The sequence below is a fragment of the Bombina bombina genome, chromosome 4 (genome assembly GCF_027579735.1).
Source record: "Bombina bombina isolate aBomBom1 chromosome 4, aBomBom1.pri, whole genome shotgun sequence".
In the NCBI taxonomy this organism is placed as follows: domain Eukaryota; kingdom Metazoa; phylum Chordata; class Amphibia; order Anura; family Bombinatoridae; genus Bombina; species Bombina bombina.
This window is the reverse complement of record NC_069502.1, coordinates 1014402058-1014420225: the sequence shown is the minus strand read 5'-3', so window position 1 is coordinate 1014420225 and position 18168 is coordinate 1014402058. Positions and strand designations below refer to the sequence as shown.

The 18168-nt window shown below is 37.5% G+C and overlaps 1 protein-coding gene across 1 annotated transcript in view; it reads right to left on the bottom strand.

Annotated features, from left to right (window-relative positions):
* Positions 1-17939, bottom strand: part of LOC128658157 (uncharacterized) — a 65500-nt gene extending 47561 nt beyond the window's left edge. The window contains exons 1-4 of the mRNA XM_053712662.1: positions 17710-17939; positions 12588-12736; positions 7972-8120; positions 2690-2829 (exon numbers count right to left, since the gene is read on the bottom strand). Of these exons, the coding sequence (XP_053568637.1) occupies positions 2690-2829; positions 7972-8080 (249 nt within the window). The 5' untranslated portion in view covers positions 8081-8120; positions 12588-12736; positions 17710-17939. The remainder of the gene's footprint in view (positions 1-2689; positions 2830-7971; positions 8121-12587; positions 12737-17709) is intronic.
* Positions 17940-18168: the final 229 nt, after the last annotated feature.

Here is an 18168-nt window from a genome sequence, read left to right as displayed (position 1 = left end):
CCTTTTCTGATTTTTCATCAGGATAAGGCGGTGTTGCGAACTTCTTTTGAATTTTTACCTAAAGTTGTGAATTCCAACAACATTAGTAGAGAAATTGTGGTTCCTTCATTATGTCCTAATCCTAAGAATTCTAAGGAGAAATCGTTGCATTCTTTGGATGTTGTTAGAGCTTTGAAATATTATGTTGAAGCTACGAAATCTTTTCGTAAGACTTCTAGTCTATTTGTTATCTTTTCCGGTTCTAGAAAAGGCCAGAAAGCTTCTGCCATTTCTTTGGCATCTTGGTTGAAATCTTTAATTCATCTTGCCTATGTTGAGTCGGGTAAAACTCCGCCTCAGAGAATTACAGCTCATTCTACTAGGTCAGTTTCTACTTCCTGGGCGTTTAGGAATGAAGCTTCGGTTGACCAGATCTGCAAAGCAGCGACTTGGTCCTCTTTGCATACTTTTACTAAATTCTACCATTTTGATGTATTTTCTTCTTCTGAAGCAGTTTTTGGTAGAAAAGTTCTTCAGGCAGCGGTTTCAGTTTGAATCTTCTGCTTATGTTTTTCGTTAAACTTTATTTTGGGTGTGGATTATTTTCAGCAGGAATTGGCTGTCTTTATTTTATCCCTCCCTCTCTAGTGACTCTTGTGTGGAAAGATCCACTTCTTGGGTAGTCATTATCCCATACGTCACTAGCTCATGGACTCTTGCTAATTACATGAAAGAAAACATAATTTATGTAAGAACTTACCTGATAAATTCATTTCTTTCATATTAGCAAGAGTCCATGAGGCCCGCCCTTTTTTTGTGGTGGTTATGATTTTGTATAAAGCACAATTATTCCAATTCCTTATTTTATATGCTTTCGCACTTTTTTATCACCCCACTTCTTGGCTATTCGTTAAACTGAATTGTGGGTGTGGTGAGGGGTGTATTTATAGGCATTTTGAGGTTTGGGAAACTTTGCCCCTCCTGGTAGGAATGTATATCCCATACGTCACTAGCTCATGGACTCTTGCTAATATGAAAGAAATGAATTTATCAGGTAAGTTCTTACATAAATTATGTTTTTTCTTCATTTTCTTGCTATTTTTATTTAAAAAGCAGGAATTTAAAACTTAGGAGCCATGCCATTTTTGGTTTAGAACCTGGGTTATGCTTGCTTATTGGTTTGCTAAATATAGCTACCAATAAGCAATCGCTATCCAGAGTGCTGAACCTAAAATGGGCTGGCTCCTAAGCTTAACATTCTTGCTTTTTAAAATAAAGATAGCAAGAGAACAAAGAAAAATTGATAATAGGAGTAAATTAGAAAGTTGCTTAAAATTGCATGCTCTATTTGAATCATAAAAGAAAAAATGTGGGTTTAGTATCCCTTTAAAGCTACAAGGAATGTTTGTCTTTAATCCAGCGAGTGTGGTCTGTATGTATACTGTATATGTATATATATATACATAGGGCGCCATGTACTAAGAGGCGGGCGGACAGCTTCTTAACTCGCGAAGCTGTCCGCCCGCCACCGCTACACACGGGCAGCGGATCTATTGATCCGCTTGCCCGTATGTACCATTACACACTCATCGGAGTGTGTAATGCCCGCCCCTTCAATCGCTTGACCAATCACGCGACTGAAGGGGCTGTCAATTACCGAGAGCGAGCGTGCTCTCAGTGATTTTGCTTCGCCACCTAAGAGGTGGCATAGGGTGTAAGAAGCAGCGGTCTAATGAGAACTGGAGCAGCGGCTCCAGTTCTCCTTTACTATATATATATATATATATATATATATATATATATATACATACATATACACACACATATGTATATATGTTTAGACATGTATATGTATGTATATATATATATATATATATATGCATACATTATAGCCCTTTCTATTCAAATACCTTGTCATATGCCATATACCTTTTAACCCTTATCATTTTTTTTTATATTTCTATTAAAGGGACACTGAACCCAAATTTTTTCTTTTGTGATTCAGATAGAGCATACAATTTTAAGAAACTTTCTAATTTACTCCTATTATCAAATTTTCTTTTTTTCTCTTGGTATCTTTATTTGATATGCAAGAAAGTAAGTTTAGATGCCGGCCCATTTTTGATGATTGGTGGATACGTTCATCCACCAATAAAAAAAGTGCTGTCCAGAGTTCTGAACTAATAAAAAATCTTAGATGCCTTCTTTTTCAAATAAAGATAGCAAGAGAATAAATAAAAATTGATAATAGGAGTAAATTAGAAAGTTGCTTAAAATTGCATGCTCTATCTGAATCACGAAAGAAAAAAAATTGGGTTCAGTGTCTCTTTAATAATTTTTATTAGATAGTGTATATATGAGTGCAACACTTTATTTTAATGCATTTATGTTGTGTTTGGTGCAACTTTTAATTTAGCCCAAACCCTTTAAGTGAGGACTTAATTAGTGCTAACCCCGCAAACTTGCAATATAAGCTCAAGTTAGCACGGGCGCGATATTTCAATATTGCGTGCTATTGTTAGCGAGCCACTTGTAATCTAGCCCTGTGTATGTTTGCTCGTGTGTGTTTATATGTATATGTTTGTGTTTGTCTATGTGTGTATATTTATGTTTCTGTGCGTATGTGTATTTGCAATATTGTTATATATTTGAAAATTCAATAAGCAACATATGACAGAAACATTATTAAAGGTCAAAATAGTATAATTACCTCTGGTGCCATTTTTATTACTTCTTGATACAAAGATGATGCTTCTGCTGCTGTCTCTTTGGTACGAGAAAGTGCACGTGCTAAGCCCAAGCGATGCAAATAAGAACACTGATTTAGCGACACAGGTATGGAAGTAAAGTCTGTAAATGAGAAGTATTACTTGTATATAAAGGCATAATGGAACATTCTAATGTAAAAACAACACACCCTTACTCATTAGAACCCAACATTCTTGCAGTATGATGGGGTCAATCACAGTCTTTTCAGTATTTATAGCTGATATTGATATTTAAAGTTCAGATTATATTCTCATGGTAGTTTTTGAGTGATCACAATTTCTAATGATTACAAAAACAAGCTTTACATTGTTACTCTAGAGATATTGGCATCAAAAATAGAAATGCAAACAAAAATGACTACAAAGAGAGCGTACCTCTAGGTGCTATAAACACAGGCAGGGAACTCTTAGTCTCCCCATTAGCTGAGCCTATAGCAAGCCAGAGCTAAGCAGAAGTCTTTAGATCACATCCCACTGGCTCTATAGGACCACGCACTGAAGCAACCAAACATAGCTCAAATAGGAAGCAGTGCTGGTAAAGCAAAGTCAATTTCAAAGCAAGCCACCATCTTAAATCTATTTATTTAAACCATTTAAAAATGATGTGACGTGTTCCTTATCCCGTTAAGGCTGTTTGCTCAAACTGCTGAGTCTACTGGTCTACACTATATGGCACCCCTGTCTGATGGTCTAGTTTTCATTGTACACTATTATGACTTTTATGTCAAATATTTTTTTTTACTAACATCAATACGTTGTAGTAGGTTGGAGCGCCCCCAATATTATACCATGTGTTGTTGTTGCAGGTTTACACATTACATTAGAGGTGTTTTGATTTGATTTGTACAGTGATTAATGTAAATAAGTAGCGTGTGAAATTAATTTTTTGTGGTCCAAAACCAATAAGAATATGTGTTAATGACTAATAAAGGCATTTGAACTGAAGCAAGATGGGTACAGCAGGCATGTGTGTGTCGTATGACTTATTTACATTGATAACACCGTAAATGTGCTTATTATACATTTGGTTTCTTAATTGATGTAGTAGAAAGCCTATTTCGGTTTTGCATAATTTTGGCCTGAAATGAAGAAGAACGATGCAGGAAATTAATATTTCACAGAAGAAAGATTGAATTTGAAAAGAATTATAATCAACCACTATGTATTTAACAAATAGGTTAAACACACAGTTATGTCCTACTGGAAAAAGTCAAGCAGGGACGGGGTCAGTCAGTTTGCAGCTTCTGAGCAGGACTTTAACTCCTGCAATGGTTTTAAACACAAAAGTTATCTAGGGTCAGTAATAAAAATACTGCATTCTCTACTTTTCACATTTAAACTGTCCCTTTACAATATACCATGTGCTTTATTTCATACAAATGTAGTACGAACATAAAGATTCATTACAATCAGTCCACATTCTCTTGCCAAGTGCACTGCATTGGTTTTTGTGGGCTTTTTTTAATTTTAACTTATTTGAAAACCCCATAATAATGCTCTTTTCTAGACATGTGCATTTGTTGATTTGTTTCACAAACAAATGCCGAATATGGCCATGGACTGCAGCATTCAGCTATTTACAGAGCTGGATTTATTAGTGTGAAAGTGCAAGACACAAAGATCTGTGCAAATCCAGATGTTTGTGCGTTGCGTTTTCACACAAAAAAATTAGTTTCCTAAAAACAGCCAAATGCTGCTGCCTTTGGTTATATTTGGCATTTGTTTGTAAAAAAAAAATTAACAACTACACATGCCTACTCTTTTCAAATGCATTTGTGCAACAAAAACACTCGACATACCTTGCATGGACACAGTTTCCCACTGAAATTTTCACATCTGCCCATGGAACTTTTTTAAATAGATAGGGACATTAATGAAACATTACCCCATTTTTACTTATAAATCTATAATATATTTTAACAATAAAATCGCAATTACCCAATCAAGCCATGCAACATGGTGGCTGGTCCAGAGTTTTACATTATAAATGAGTGATTATACAGGCAAACAGTAGTGTTAAGTTAAAACATTTTTACAAATTGATTTTAAATTAATTGTAGTTTCTCCATGTACAAGAGTTCACAGTACAAACGTACATGAGTCTGTGATTGGCTGAAGGCTGTCACATTATACACAGGACAAGGAATTCAAAGAAACTTTGTTAAAAAAAATATACTGCTCATCTGAACTTCAAATAAGTCTCTTTAAAGCTCCAGTTTGTAGCAGAGGTACTATCTGCAAGATTAAAAGTTTTGCGCTAAACCGGGTGCGTAAATAATGCAAAAAAATTAGCGGTATCGCACTCTCCATAGCGCTTCCATTATAAGTTACTGAAAAACCTTCTTTTGTTGTGCGGTCTGGTGCGTTAAGCTCCATAACGCACAAAACCAAAGACCTAACTTAACGTGCTTGTGCACGTTTTCCCCCATAGACATCAATATCCATTGATGTCTATGGGGAAAAGAAAGTTACACCCTAACATAAACCCCTAGTCTAAATACCCCTAATCCGCTGCCCCCTGACATAGCTGACACTAAATAAACCTATTAACCCCTAAACCGTCGCCCCCCACATGGCTACTACTATAATAAAGTTATTAACCCCTAAACCGCAGGCCCCCCATATGGCTACTACTATAATAAAGTCAGTAACCCCTAAACCGCCGGCCCCCACATCGCTACTACTATCATAAAAGTTATTAACCACTAAACCACCGGCCCCCCACATCGCAACACACTAAATGAAACTATTAACCCCTAAACCTAACTATGCCCTATACTTATAATTAAATTTACAATATAACTATCTTAAAATAAATAAAAACCTGTGAAATAAAAAGAAACTAAGATTAAACTATAAACTAACCTAACATTATTATATTAAAAATTTTTTTACGAAAAATAAAAACCTAAGTTACAAAATGAAAAAATCCTAACACTACAAATAAATTAATAACATTACAAAAAATACACTAAAATTACGAAATATAACAAAAAACTAACATTACCAAAAATAACAAAGAATTAAATTACGAAAAATAAAAAACACTAAGATTACAAAAATAACAAACAAAATTATCCAAAATAATAAAACAAACCTAATCTAATAGCCCTATGAAAACATAAAAGCCTCCCCAAAATAAAAACACCCCCTAACCTATCAATAAACTACCAATAGCTCTTAAAAGGGCCTTTTTGTAGGGCATTGTTAATCAGTTCTTTTACCAAAAATAATTACAAATTCCCCTCTAAAAGTAAACCCCTCCACCCAATCAACCCCCAAAATAAAAAAAACCTAAGTCTAAAAAAAACCTAAGCTACCCTTTCTCGTCCTTAAAAATAAAAAAGCCCTAATCTAAACCCCCCCCAAAAAAAACAACCTAAGGCTGACCCTCAAATAGGTATTCCCCGTCCTGAAGTCCGGCGGAGAAGGTCTTCTTCCAGGTGGCGACATCTTCATCCAGCGTGGGGACCTCTTCTATCTTCATCCAGGGCGAAGGCGGCGTTGAGTGGAGGTAACCGTGGAACAGGACCAGCGGCCGCGAATCCATCCAGGGTGGAGGATCCTCTTCGTACGATTGTTGCTGCACACTGAGGATTGAATGCAAGGTACCCCTTTTATATTGGGGTACCTTTGCATTCCTATTGGCTGTAAAATCATCGTACAAAGAGGATTCTCCACACTGGATGGCTCTGTCGTCACGGGTCCTGTTCCGCGCCGCCTTCGCCCTGGATGAAGATAGAAGAGGTCCCCACGCTGGATGAAGATGTTGCTGCCTGAAAAAAGACCTTCTCCACCAGACATTCTCGAACGGTGATTACCTATTTGGGAGTTATAGTTTTTTTTTTTTGGGGTGCTTTTTTTTAGATTAGGGCTTTTTTATTTTTATGGGCGAAAAAGAGCTGAATGCCCTTTTAAGGGGGGACTTCGTAATTATTTTAGGTAGAAGAGCTGTTTAACTTAGGACAATGCCCTACAAAAAGGCCCTTTTAAGGGCTATTGGTAGTTTATTGATAGGTAAGTGGGTGTTTTTATTTTGGGGTGGCTTTTTTGTTTTTATAGGGCTGTTAGATTAGGTTTCATTTTTATTATTTTGGATCATTTTGTTTATTATTTTTTGTAATCCTAGATTTTTTCTATTTTTGTGTAGTGTTAGGTTTTTTAATCTTGTAATTTAGATTTTTTATTTTTCGTTTATTGTCTTAAAATACTTAGGCTATAGACTATAAGGCAAGCATTTTAGCCACACAACCTATAATACAGGTGCTATGAAAATCCCGAACTCAAAAGCCAATTTTTGAGTGCGGAATGGAGAGTTGCATAAAGGCTAAAACGCTTGTGGTATAGCTGTACCACAGCGACTTTTAATACGGGAGACCTGCATATTCCACGCACAAAGGTCAATTTTTCAGCGGAATAGCCGTACCGCACCATACCGCAAAACTTGAAATTTAAGTGTACATGAGGTATAAAGCGCACCACAGAATGTTATCTTGTATAGGGCTGTAAGGGATTGGACACTTTTTATGATTCAATGCAGAAATAATTAATCAAACAGTTTATGTATTAGCAGTTTATATTAAAACTTTGCTATTTAGACAACATATATATATATATATATATATATATATATATATAGTATAGTACATATATCACATAAAAACACATATATGCCTTTAAGAAATGTTACACTGGTTTTTCACTCTGCTGTTCTGTTCTCAAGCAGTGCTATTAACTAGAAAGTGGGATTACACATTCCAAAGGAGATAGTGCTACCGCACTAGTGTGAGAATATTCAATTGTTATGCAAGATGATTACTAAATAAAAGAATATGATTGACATAACTGATCACACCTACTAATCTGTAGTTTAATTATTAGAATTGATGAGAGGGGGCAGGTGTGCTTTGGACAATATCTGCCTGTGTTCCACTGAATGATGACTCTCAGCCTTGTTGCATGTAATTAACACCTTATCCAAAACCCGAAGACAAGTAATGTGTTTATAGTTTAATCACTGCCTTGCTTTATAAGTTGATTACTGACTTATGTTATTCCAATAAGTTCATAATAAACTGCATTTTACTGCATTATTGTGTGTCTCTTTCCCTTTTTCAGTACTATTGTAAGGCCTAGTTTGCACTGCCCCAGCACCAGGACATAACAAGGGCTCAGTAAATACTATAGCATTTTATTTAACACTTTTAAGTCAAATATTAGTTACCTTGAACTGGTGCACAGGAGGTTTCTGATTCTGTAGGATTTTGTATTGATGATAACTGTGGTTCTGCAGCTTTTACGGGAGTACTTGGAGCTTTTGGTTTCAAAGTCATTATGTTTTTGCTTGTTGACAATCCAGTTGTACCACGCCCCCTAGCGGGAAATACATGTTTTGCGATAAAAAAGAAAAGTTTGTCTATCAAGCCAAACTCAGTTAAAAAATCAGCAAGATCTCAATGCGGATGCATTTATTTGTGATTGGAGCAGCACACACTCAAAATGACAGGTCACAGTAACCGTGTCTCCCATTACATGCAATAGGAAATGGAAGAGACTTGTTAAAGTGGAATCAGAATCCGGTCACATGCATTGCTGTGCAATAATAGTTTAAGCTTGATAAACTGATCAATATTCATCCTAAAAGCATTTCACCAATTTATGATATGTTGCATGGCAATGGCCTCTAGTTATCAAGCTGTCTACTTACCTGCATTCACCGGCCCAATACGCTAGCCTAAGCTAGCCTTACATCGCAGCCACGGACCTGAAAACGTTCACCAAAGTTATCAAGAAAGCTGTCAAGAAGCCGCGCACCAAGTAGGGAGCGATGAGCAGCGGACTGTTGTTAACTGACAGTCATCGATCTCGCTGCTCATCGGCTTCTTCGCAGCTTTCTTGCTAGCCTGTCACTAAGCACTCACACTATACCATACAGTTTTTCCCCCTAAACCGCCACTCCCGGAGCCCCCCGCACCTAAATAAACTTATTACCCCCTAAACTGCCGCTCCCGGACCCGCCGCAACTATAATAAAGTTATTAACCCCTAAATCGCCACTCCTGGACCCCGCCGCCACTATAATAAATATATGAACCCCTAAACCGCTGCTCCCGGACCCCGCCACCACCTACATTATACCTATTAACCCCTAATCTGCTGCCCCCTATACCGCCGCCACCTACATAAAGTTATTAACCCCTATCCTGCCGATCCCGGACCCCGCCACAAATAAATTAATTGTTTAACCCCTAAACCGCCGCACCCAGAGCCCTCCGCCACCTACATTACATTTATTAACCCCTATCCTGCCCCCCCTACACTGCCGCCACCTACAGTACATTGATTAACCCCTAATCTACCCCCCTACACCACCGCCACTATATTAAATGAATTAACCACAAAACCAAAGTCTAACCCTTAACACCCCCCTAACTTAAATATTATTTAAATTAATCTAAATAAATATTCCTATCATTAAATAAATTAATCCTATTTAAAACTAAATACTTACCTATAAAATAAACCCTAAGATAGCTACAATATAATTAATAATTACATTGTAGCTATTTTAGGATTTATATTTATTTTACTGGCAACTTTGTATTTATTTTAACTAGGTGCAATAGCTATTAAATAGTTAACTATTTAATAGCTACCTAGTTAAAATAATTACAAAATTACCTGTAAAATAAATCCTAATCTAAATTACAAATACACCTAACACTACAATATGAATAAATTAATTAAATAAATTAAATACAATTATCTAAAATAAAATACAATTAAATAAACTAAACTATATTACAAAAAAACAAACACTAAATTACAAAAAATAAAAAATAAAAATTACAAGAATTTTAATCTAATTACACTTAATATAAGCCCCCTAATAAAATAAAAAATCCCCCAAAATAATAAAATTCCCTACCCTAAACTAAATTACAAAGTAACCAGCTCTTTTACCAGCCCTTAAAAGGGCTTTTTGCGGGGCATTTCCCCAAAGTAATCAGCTCTTTTACCTGTAAAAAAAAGCAATACAATACCCCCCCAACATTACAACCCACCACCCACACACCCCTACTTTAAAACCCACCCGATCCCACCTTAAAAAAACCAAACACTACCCCATTGAAGATCACCCTACCTTGAGCCATGTTCAGAATCGGGTATGGTAAACTAAGCGCTATAGAGTCCTAAAGCTCTCCTCCTAAAATATCCCCTAGCGGATTATAAAAAACATCCCCTAGCGGATTATAAAAAAGCCATGTTCACCCAGCCGAATGTTACTATCATAAAAGTTATTAACCACTAAACCACCGGCCCCCCACATCGCAACACACTAAATGAAACTATTAACCCCTAAACCTAACTATGCCCTATACTTATAATTAAATTTACAATATAACTATCTTAAAATAAATAAAAACCTGTGAAATAAAAAGAAACTAAGATTAAACTATAAACTAACCTAACATTATTATATTAAAAAAATTTTTACGAAAAATAAAAACCTAAGTTACAAAATGAAAAAATCCTAACACTACAAATAAATTAATAACATTACAAAAAATACACTAAAATTACGAAATATAACAAAAAACTAACATTACCAAAAATAACAAAGAATTAAATTACGAAAAATAAAAAACACTAAGATTACAAAAATAACAAACAAAATTATCCAAAATAATAAAACAAACCTAATCTAATAGCCCTATGAAAACATAAAAGCCTCCCCAAAATAAAAACACCCCCTAACCTATCAATAAACTACCAATAGCTCTTAAAAGGGCCTTTTTGTAGGGCATTGTTAATCAGTTCTTTTACCAAAAATAATTACAAATTCCCCTCTAAAAGTAAACCCCTCCACCCAATCAACCCCCAAAATAAAAAAAACCTAAGTCTAAAAAAAACCTAAGCTACCCTTTCTCGTCCTTAAAAATAAAAAAGCCCTAATCTAAACCCCCCCCAAAAAAAACAACCTAAGGCTGACCCTCAAATAGGTATTCCCCGTCCTGAAGTCCGGCGGAGAAGGTCTTCTTCCAGGTGGCGACATCTTCATCCAGCGTGGGGACCTCTTCTATCTTCATCCAGGGCGAAGGCGGCGTTGAGTGGAGGTAACCGTGGAACAGGACCAGCGGCCGCGAATCCATCCAGGGTGGAGGATCCTCTTCGTACGATTGTTGCTGCACACTGAGGATTGAATGCAAGGTACCCCTTTTATATTGGGGTACCTTTGCATTCCTATTGGCTGTAAAATCATCGTACAAAGAGGATTCTCCACACTGGATGGCTCTGTCGTCACGGGTCCTGTTCCGCGCCGCCTTCGCCCTGGATGAAGATAGAAGAGGTCCCCACGCTGGATGAAGATGTTGCTGCCTGAAAAAAGACCTTCTCCACCAGACATTCTCGAACGGTGAGTACCTATTTGGGAGTTATAGTTTTTTTTTTTTGGGGTGCTTTTTTTTAGATTAGGGCTTTTTTATTTTTATGGGCGAAAAAGAGCTGAATGCCCTTTTAAGGGGGGACTTCGTAATTATTTTAGGTAGAAGAGCTGTTTAACTTAGGACAATGCCCTACAAAAAGGCCCTTTTAAGGGCTATTGGTAGTTTATTGATAGGTAAGTGGGTGTTTTTATTTTGGGGTGGCTTTTTTGTTTTTATAGGGCTGTTAGATTAGGTTTCATTTTTATTATTTTGGATCATTTTGTTTATTATTTTTTGTAATCCTAGATTTTTTCTATTTTTGTGTAGTGTTAGGTTTTTTAATCTTGTAATTTAGATTTTTTATTTTTCGTTTATTGTCTTAAAATACTTAGGCTATAGACTATAAGGCAAGCATTTTAGCCACACAACCTATAATACAGGTGCTATGAAAATCCCGAACTCAAAAGCCAATTTTTGAGTGCGGAATGGAGAGTTGCATAAAGGCTAAAACGCTTGTGGTATAGCTGTACCACAGCGACTTTTAATACGGGAGACCTGCATATTCCACGCACAAAGGTCAATTTTTCAGCGGAATAGCCGTACCGCACCATACCGCAAAACTTGAAATTTAAGTGTACATGAGGTATAAAGCGCACCACAGAATGTTATCTTGTATAGGGCTGTAAGGGATTGGACACTTTTTATGATTCAATGCAGAAATAATTAATCAAACAGTTTATGTATTAGCAGTTTATATTAAAACTTTGCTATTTAGACAACATATATATATATATATATATATATATATATATATATATATATATATATAGTATAGTACATATATCACATAAAAACACATATATGCCTTTAAGAAATGTTACACTGGTTTTTCACTCTGCTGTTCTGTTCTCAAGCAGTGCTATTAACTAGAAAGTGGGATTACACATTCCAAAGGAGATAGTGCTACCGCACTAGTGTGAGAATATTCAATTGTTATGCAAGATGATTACTAAATAAAAGAATATGATTGACATAACTGATCACACCTACTAATCTGTAGTTTAATTATTAGAATTGATGAGAGGGGGCAGGTGTGCTTTGGACAATATCTGCCTGTGTTCCACTGAATGATGACTCTCAGCCTTGTTGCATGTAATTAACACCTTATCCAAAACCCGAAGACAAGTAATGTGTTTATAGTTTAATCACTGCCTTGCTTTATAAGTTGATTACTGACTTATGTTATTCCAATAAGTTCATAATAAACTGCATTTTACTGCATTATTGTGTGTCTCTTTCCCTTTTTCAGTACTATTGTAAGGCCTAGTTTGCACTGCCCCAGCACCAGGACATAACAAGGGCTCAGTAAATACTATAGCATTTTATTTAACACTTTTAAGTCAAATATTAGTTACCTTGAACTGGTGCACAGGAGGTTTCTGATTCTGTAGGATTTTGTATTGATGATAACTGTGGTTCTGCAGCTTTTACGGGAGTACTTGGAGCTTTTGGTTTCAAAGTCATTATGTTTTTGCTTGTTGACAATCCAGTTGTACCACGCCCCCTAGCGGGAAATACATGTTTTGCGATAAAAAAGAAAAGTTTGTCTATCAAGCCAAACTCAGTTAAAAAATCAGCAAGATCTCAATGCGGATGCATTTATTTGTGATTGGAGCAGCACACACTCAAAATGACAGGTCACAGTAACCGTGTCTCCCATTACATGCAATAGGAAATGGAAGAGACTTGTTAAAGTGGAATCAGAATCCGGTCACATGCATTGCTGTGCAATAATAGTTTAAGCTTGATAAACTGATCAATATTCATCCTAAAAGCATTTCACCAATTTATGATATGTTGCATGGCAATGGCCTCTAGTTATCAAGCTGTCTACTTACCTGCATTCACCGGCCCAATACGCTAGCCTAAGCTAGCCTTACATCGCAGCCACGGACCTGAAAACGTTCGCCAAAGTTATCAAGAAAGCTGTCAAGAAGCCGCGCACCAAGTAGGGAGCGATGAGCAGCGGACTGTTGTTAACTGACAGTCATCGATCTCGCTGCTCATCGGCTTCTTCGCAGCTTTCTTGCTAGCCTGTCACTAAGCACTCACACTATACCATACAGTTTTTCCCCCTAAACCGCCACTCCCGGAGCCCCCCGCACCTAAATAAACTTATTACCCCCTAAACTGCCGCTCCCGGACCCGCCGCAACTATAATAAAGTTATTAACCCCTAAATCGCCGCTCCTGGACCCCGCCGCCACTATAATAAATATATGAACCCCTAAACCGCTGCTCCCGGACCCCGCCACCACCTACATTATACCTATTAACCCCTAATCTGCTGCCCCCTATACCGCCGCCACCTACATAAAGTTATTAACCCCTATCCTGCCGATCCCGGACCCCGCCACAAATAAATTAATTGTTTAACCCCTAAACCGCCGCACCCGGAGCCCTCCGCCACCTACATTACATTTATTAACCCCTATCCTGCCCCCCCTACACTGCCGCCACCTACAGTACATTGATTAACCCCTAATCTACCCCCCTACACCACCGCCACTATATTAAATGAATTAACCACAAAACCAAAGTCTAACCCTTAACACCCCCCTAACTTAAATATTATTTAAATTAATCTAAATAAATATTCCTATCATTAAATAAATTAATCCTATTTAAAACTAAATACTTACCTATAAAATAAACCCTAAGATAGCTACAATATAATTAATAATTACATTGCAGCTATTTTAGGATTTATATTTATTTTACTGGCAACTTTGTATTTATTTTAACTAGGTGCAATAGCTATTAAATAGTTAACTATTTAATAGCTACCTAGTTAAAATAATTACAAAATTACCTGTAAAATAAATCCTAATCTAAATTACAAATACACCTAACACTACAATATGAATAAATTAATTAAATAAATTAAATACAATTATCTAAAATAAAATACAATTAAATAAACTAAACTATATTACAAAAAAACAAACACTAAATTACAAAAAATAAAAAATAAAAATTACAAGAATTTTAATCTAATTACACTTAATATAAGCCCCCTAATAAAATAAAAAATCCCCCAAAATAATAAAATTCCCTACCCTAAACTAAATTACAAAGTAACCAGCTCTTTTACCAGCCCTTAAAAGGGCTTTTTGCGGGGCATTTCCCCAAAGTAATCAGCTCTTTTACCTGTAAAAAAAAGCAATACAATACCCCCCCAACATTACAACCCACCACCCACACACCCCTACTTTAAAACCCACCCGATCCCACCTTAAAAAAACCAAACACTACCCCATTGAAGATCACCCTACCTTGAGCCATGTTCAGAATCGGGTATGGTAAACTAAGCGCTATAGAGTCCTAAAGCTCTCCTCCTAAAATATCCCCTAGCGGATTATAAAAAACATCCCCTAGCGGATTATAAAAAAGCCATGTTCACCCAGCCGGGCACCACTGGTCATCCGATGGGGCAGAAGAGGACATCCGGACCGGCAGAAGTCTTCATCCTATCTGGGCAGAAGAGGACATCCGGACCGGCAGAAGTCTTCATCCAATCGGGGCAGAAGAGGTCCTCCAAGCGGAGCGGAGCCATCTTGAATCCAGCCAACACGGAGCCATCCTCTTCTTCCGATGTCCAAACAGAAAATTAAGGTTCCTTTAAATGACGTCATCCAAGATGGCGTCCCTCGAATTCCGATTGGCTGATAGGATTCTATCAGCCAATCGGAATTAAGGTAGGAAAAATCCGATTGGCTGATGTAATCATCCAATAGAATTGACGTCGCATTCTATTGGCTGATCCAATAAGCCAATCGGATTGAACTTCAATCCAAGTGGCTGATTACATAAGCCAATCGGATTTTTCCTACCTTAATTCCGATTGGCTGATAGAATCCTATCAGCCAATCGGAATTCGAGGGACGCCATCTTGGGTGACGTCATTTAAAGGAACCTTCATTCTCTGTTAGGACATCGGAAGAAGAGGATGGCTCCGTGTCGGCTGGATTCAAGATGGCTCCGCTCCGGTTGATTGAAGATAGAAGATGCCGCTTGGATGAAGACATCTGCCGCTTGGAGAACCTCTTCTGCCCCGATCGGATGAAGACTTCTGCCGGTCTGGCTGTCCTCTTCTGCCCCATCGAATGACCAGTGGTGCCCGGCTGGGTGAACACGCCTCAAGGTAGGGTGATCTTCAATGGGGTAGTGTTAGGTTTTTTTAAGGGGGGATCGGTGGGTTTTAGAGTAGGGGTGTGTGGGTGGTGGGTTGTAATGTTGGTGGGGGTATTGTATTGCTTTTTTTTTTTACAGGTAAAAGAGCTGATTACTTTGGAGCAATGCCCCGCAAAAAGCCCTTTTAAGGGCTGGTAAAAGAGCTGGTTACTTTGTAATTTAGTTTTTATTATTTTGGGGGGCTTTCTTATTTTATTAGGGGGCTTAGATTAAGTGTAATTAGATTAAAATTCTTGTAATATTTTTTTATTTTTTGTAATTTAGTGTTTGTTTTTTTGTAATATAGTTCAGTTTATTTAATTGTATTTTATTTTAGATCATTGTAGTTTATTAATTTAATTAATTTATTGATAGTGTAGTGTTAGGTGTATTTGTAACTTAGGTTAGGATTTATTTTACAGGTAATTTTGTAATTATTTTAGCTAGGTAGCTATTAAATAGTTATTAACTATTTAATAGCTATTGTACCTAGTTAAAATAAATACAAAGTTGCCTGTAAAATAAAAATAAAGCCTAAAATAGCTACAATGTAATTATTAGTTATATTGTAGCTATCTTAGGGTTTATTTTATAGGTAAGTATTTAGTTTTAAATAGGATTAATTTGTTTAATGATAGGAATATTTTTTTATAGATAAATTTAAATAATATTTAAGTTAGGGGGGTGTTAGGGTTAGGGTTAGACTTAGGTTTTGGGGTTAATTCATTTAATATAGTGGCGGCGGTGTAGGGAGGTAGATTAGGGGTTAATAAATGTACTGTAGGTGGCGGCGGTGTAGGGGGGGCAGGATAGGGGTTAATAAATGTAATGTAGGTGGCGGACGGCTCCGGGTTTAGGGGTTAAACAATTAATTTATTTGCGGCGGGGTCCGGGATCGGCAGGATAGGGGTTAATAACTTTATGTAAGTGGCGGCGGTATAGGGGGCAGCAGATTAGGGGTTAATAGGTATAATGTAGGTGGCGGCGGGGTCCGGGAGCGGCGGATTAGGGGTTAATATATTTATTATATTTGCGGCAGGGTCCGGGAGCGGAGGTTTAGGGGTTAATAAGTTTATTATAGTGGCGGCGGGGTCCGGAAGCGGCGGTTTAGGGGGTAATAAGTTTATTTAGGTGCGGTGGGGTCCGGGGGGCAGATTAGGGGTGTTTAGACTTGGGGTACATGTTAGGGTGTCAGGTACCGACACTTCCCATAGGAATCAATGGGATATCGGGCAGCAGCGAACATGAGCTCTCGCTGCTGTCAGACTCCAATTGATTCCTATGGGATCCGCCGCCTCCAGGGCGGCGGATTGAAAACCAGGTACGCTGGCCCGGAATAGTGGCGAGCATACCTGGTAGGTATTTGATAACTACCAAAAGTAGTCAGATTGTGCCGAATTTACGTTCGGAACATCTGTAGTGACGTAACCATCGATCTGTGTCGGACTGAGTCCGGCGGATCGTATGTTATGTCACTAGATTCTACTTTTGCCGGGCTGTAGGGCTTGATAACTACGGCGAATCAGCCTTGCCACAAATACGCTGCGGAATTCCAGCGTATTTGCGGTTGACGGCTTGATAACTAGAGGCCTATACATTGTATTGTCTAGTAGGTGTTTTTTGTGTGAAAAAAGAGCAGTAGTTGTTGAGAAGTAAAGGTTTAAAAATACACTATACAGATATACTGTGTGCATGGTACACACTACACACACTACTCACACACACAGAGTACACAACTACTGCACACATACACATTCTATGCCTACAATTACTACATATACAATACACCCTACACACAAACACTAAACATACACTACACAGAGTAAAATCACTGTACACACACACACTAGACACACACTTTACATACACATATACTACAAAAATGATACACACTAGAAACAAACACACTACACAATGACTGCACACATACACTAGACACATACTCAACATACACACATACTACACAAATGATAAACACTACAAGCACACACACTACACAATGGGGCCGATTTAGCAAGCTCCAAATGGAGCTTGATGCCCCTGTATCTGCACGAGCCGTCAGGCTCGCCAGAAACAGCAATTATGAAGCAGCGGTCTATAGACCACTGCTCCATAACTGATCCACTGCCTCTGAGGCTGCGGTCTTCAATCCGCCCGATCCTATACGATCTAGCTGATTGACACCCCCTGCTAGCGGCTGATTTTTAACATCTCATTTGCAATTTAATCTGTGACATAAATCTAATATTTTTTCAATTAATCGATTGATCTATCTGTCTGTTTGTTTATTGGAAGCACTGTATACCTTGCTACATTAGTAGAAACAGCTTTATTGTTGACCCCTCTGGCTGTTGCTGCAATAGTTTTTTTAGCGTTGGGAATGGTTTTCGCCGCACCTCTTGATTGTGGAGCTGTACCTCTGGCACAAGCAGTTCGTGAAACATTTACATTAGGGGAAGTTGCTATTTTTGCTGTTTCCTTATCTTTGTTAGCTTTTTTCTGTTTTTTCTCTTCTTCAGCAGCCTTCCACTCCTGCCACCACTTCTGCTCTGCAATTAATAACAATGCCATTTAATAAATAAAGCTGATTATGGTAATCAGTCATTAATTTTTATGACTGTAACTAGCATTTTTTAGCAAAGAATTTAAAGGTACAAGAAACACAACTTGCTTTTGTGTAAAAATTGTGCTTAACTGAAGCTCCTACGCTGTATGACAGATTTTATTTTCTAGTAGGTGCTTTTATTTGCTCAGTGGAAAAAAG